General features: G+C 40.2%; 1 protein-coding gene across 1 annotated transcript in view; it reads right to left on the minus strand.

The window, feature by feature from the left end:
• Positions 1 to 3836: 3836 nt before the first annotated feature.
• Positions 3837 to 4021, minus strand: part of SYCE1L (synaptonemal complex central element protein 1 like) — a 17673-nt gene continuing 17488 nt past the window's right edge. Inside the window, exon 10 of the mRNA XM_017868661.1 lies at positions 3837 to 3876. Coding sequence (XP_017724150.1) covers positions 3874 to 3876 — 3 coding nt within the window. The 3' untranslated portion in view covers positions 3837 to 3873. The remainder of the gene's footprint in view (positions 3877 to 4021) is intronic.

Here is a 4021-nt window from a genome sequence, read left to right on the forward strand (position 1 = left end):
TGCATCAGAAATAATATTTTAATAATTTTAAAAAATATTAAAAGATTACATATTTCAATATTTAAAATATTATAAAATATAAAATAAATTATAAAATAATATTATAAAAGTAGTCTCAGAAGTGAAAAGAAGGGGAGCACAGTTACTTTTGTGTAGATTCACAAACTGAATCTAGACATTGATTCAACCATGGCTAAGATAGCTCAGTAAGAAGAAATCTATTAATCAAATTTACCATATACATATTTCAAAATAGAAAAATCACCTCAACAGATGTTCAAAAGTATTTTGTAAAATTTAACATTCATTCTTAATTTTTAAAATCTCAACGAAATTCAGTTGGATGGGTAAAATCTCTTCATAAACAAAATACACACACATTCAAAAGACAATATGCATTTCCTTTAAAATCAGAAGAAACATGGATTTTTAAAATCAACACCATTATTTAGCATTGTTTTATGGGTGTAATACAGTGTGAGACCAGAAGGAAGGAAATATATGAATTGGAACAAAACTATTATTGTTTTATAATTAAAATCCTCCCTACTCACCAAGGATCACAAAAAGTTCTATGGCCCCATAAATCTTCCCAGAAAATATGACTGATACTGCTCTTTCTCTTTTCTTATTAGCCCATGTTTAATACATCTGGGCACCTTATAGAATCCTACACAATAGAAGCTGGAAGGGCTAGGCAGGTGAGCTACAAGACAAAAGGGCAGAATGAGGATGGATTATGGGGATCTAAGTGTGCATGCCTCTCTCCAAAGGCATCATTGAAATTTTTTTTAAGTGTTTTAAAAAGCCACTATAGCCAGGCGCATTGGCTCATGCCTGTAATCCCAGCACTTTGGGTGGCCAAGGCGGGCTGATTCCTTGAGCTTAGTTCAAGACCAGCCTAAGCAACATAGCGAGACCGCCTCTTTACTAAAAATACAAAAAATTAGTTGGGCGTGGTGGCACATACCTGTAGTCCCAGCTACTTGGGAGGCTAAGGCAGGTGAATCGGTTGAACCCAGGAGGGGGAGATGGCGGTGAGCGGAGGTCAGACCACTCCACTCCAGCCTGTGTGGCAGAGTGAGACCCTGTCTCAAAATAAATAAATAAATAATAAATTAAATTAAAATTGAAGGCCACTATGACCAAGAATGAAAGCATTTAGTGCTTTTTTTTTTTTTCTTCCTAGAACAGTAGTTTATGAACACTAACAAAAAACTTTCGCCTCTTTCTACAAGGAGGAAAAAGAAGCCCAGGAAGATGAAGTGATTTACCCACAGATGTAAAGGCAAACACGAGTTAGAAATAAGATGGCCAGGCGCGGTGGCTCACGCCTGTAAACCCAGCACTTTGGGAGGTTGAGATGGGAGGATCACCTGAGGTCGGAGTTCAAGACCAGCCTGCCTGACCAACATAGGGAAACCTCGTCTCTACTAAAAATACAAAATTAGCCGGGCGTGGTGGCGCATGCCTGTAATCCCAATTACTCAAGAGGCTGAGGCAGGAGAATCGCTTGAACCCGGGAGGTGGAGGCTGTGGTGAGCCGAGATCACGTTATTGCATTCTAGCCTGGGCAACAAGAGCAAAACTCCATCTCAAAATAATAATAATAATAATAATAATAATAATAATAATAATAATAGGCTTGCTTGAGGTGATGGATAGCTCATTTACCCCTTTTGTGATTATTACACATTGTATGTCTCTATCAAAATATATCATGTACCCCATAAATATATATACTTACAAGGTACCCATAAAATTTAAAATTTTAAAAAAGAGAAAATAAGAGGCTTCATTCTCCCTATTGAATATAAGGGAAGATACTCCTACCCTACCCCTTCCCAGTTTTCCCCAACCCTTTCCCCTTTGCCTTTTCTGAGAGCATCTACTTCAAAAATCTTGTTATTTCTCTTTGAAATGCATATAAATCTTTTAAAAGCTAATAAACCTCCTACTACCTTTATGACCTATGATTGTCTTTCTAAAGGACCTGAGAACCATCTCTTTGAAATTTAATCAAGGAAGATAGCGTCCCTGTCTCATAGTTTCTGTGAGAGAGTAAGGGTCCAGCTTCAGCAAGCAGGTGCCTTGCTCCAGAACTGCGTCCCGTCACTGAATTTTCCTTTGGATAAAGCCAATTAACTAACACAGAGAGTAACCCCAATTCAGGATGAACTATGAGTGACAAATCGTGCTATTAAGTCTTTATTTGAGAACTAGTTATTGTTCATCACTGAATGAGTTGTACCTGGCTATATTGAAGGGTGAGATTTATTTATCCGCCTTTGCAATCTCTTTTGTGATTGCCTGTGACATCACCTTCTGGTTTAATGCTTATTCAGTAATGAAACTGTCTTCTTTCTCTTCTACTTTTTATGGAGTTTTCTGGGTTGGCAGATTTTGTTTTAGTTATATGTCCCCAATAAGGTCACACAGTGAACCAGAGCTGAGTCACAAAAGGAACTGTCTGACTCCTGGCGTGATCTTCTTTCCATTGGCTCACTACCTCTCAGGAGCACACCATTTTAGGTCTGCAATTGTTTACTGTGTACCGCTTTTCTCCCTCCAGTGAGTCCTTAAGCTCCTTGAAGACAGAACCTATGACTGATACATTTTCTGCTTTCTCAGTAGCTAACAAAGTGCCAGGGATATGGCAGATATTCAATAAATGCCAATTCTTCCACTGAACTTGGAAGAATTAAGTCAAGTCAATTGTGATCTTAACTCTCTGACAAAAATGAACCAAAAAAATTTTTTTTAAATTAAAAAAAAAAAAAAAAAAAGAACTTGGATGAAATGGAAAAGAGCGCAGTGTGGTGTGGTATGGAGAAGAGGAAGAATTCCTAATGCAGGGTAAGAAGATCTGGCCTTGAATACTAGTTCTTCCCTGGTTTCAGTGAAGTCACCATCAGTTTCCTTAACTGTAAAGTAACAAAAAATATATGTTTATTATGTAAGATTCCTAGGATCACGACCAAATGAGGATGTGAAAATTCTTTGTAATAATGGCAGCTACCACCAACGCAGTATTTATGATGTACCAAGTATGGTTTTAAGCACTTTCCCTATATTATCTATTTATTTAACCCTCACAATAACTTTCTACTTTACAGATAAGGAAACTAGCCATACAGAATTTAAGTAACTTCAGCCGGGCGCAGTGTTTCACGCCTGTAATCCCAGCACTTTGGGAGGCCAAGGCGGGTGGATCACTTGAGGTCAGGAGTTTGAGACCAGCCTGGCTAACATGGTGAAACCCCGTCACTACTAAAATACAAAAATTAGCTGGGCGTGGCGGTGGGCGCCTGTAATCCCAGCTACTCGGGAGACTGAGGCAGGAGTATCACTTGAACTCGGGAGACAGAGGTTGCAGGGAGCGGTGATCTCGCCATTGCACTCCAGCCTGGGCGACAAGAATAAAACTCCATCTCAAAAAGAAAAAGAGCGGGGGGGAGGAATTTAAGTAACTTAACTGTGTAACCTGAAGTTACACAGCTAGTATGCAGCACAGCTGGGATTCTTACAAAGACAGTCTGGCCCTGGGTTCTGTTCTGCTAACTAGTGTGCTCTATTAGGCAGTAACATTATTATCCTCTGGGAGATTCCACTGCAGTCACTTTAGCCACTGTCTCTTCCATGCCTTGTCTAGCTTGCTACTCAGGCTGTGCTATGTTTGCCTCTCCTCGGGCCCCTCCTCTGACTCCTCTCCTGTTTTTCAGTGGGTTTCTTTCTGGCTTACTTTTTTCAAGAACGTCCTGGCCGGGCGCGGTGACTCACGCCTGTAATCCCAGCACTTTGGAAGGCCGAGGCGGGGGGATCACGAGGTCGGGAGATCGAGACCATCCTGGCTAACACGGTAAAACCCCGTCTCTACTAAAAAATAAATAAATAAATAAATAAATAAATAAATAAATAAATAGCCAGGCGTGGTGGCGGGCGCCTGTAGTCCCAGCTACTCGGGAAGCTGAGGCAGGAGAATGGCGTGAACCCGGGAGGTGGAGCTTGCAGTGAACCGAGA

The sequence above is a fragment of the Rhinopithecus bieti genome, unplaced genomic scaffold (assembly GCF_001698545.2).
Source record: "Rhinopithecus bieti isolate Rb0 unplaced genomic scaffold, ASM169854v2 scaffold_2574, whole genome shotgun sequence".
Taxonomy (NCBI): domain Eukaryota; kingdom Metazoa; phylum Chordata; class Mammalia; order Primates; family Cercopithecidae; genus Rhinopithecus; species Rhinopithecus bieti.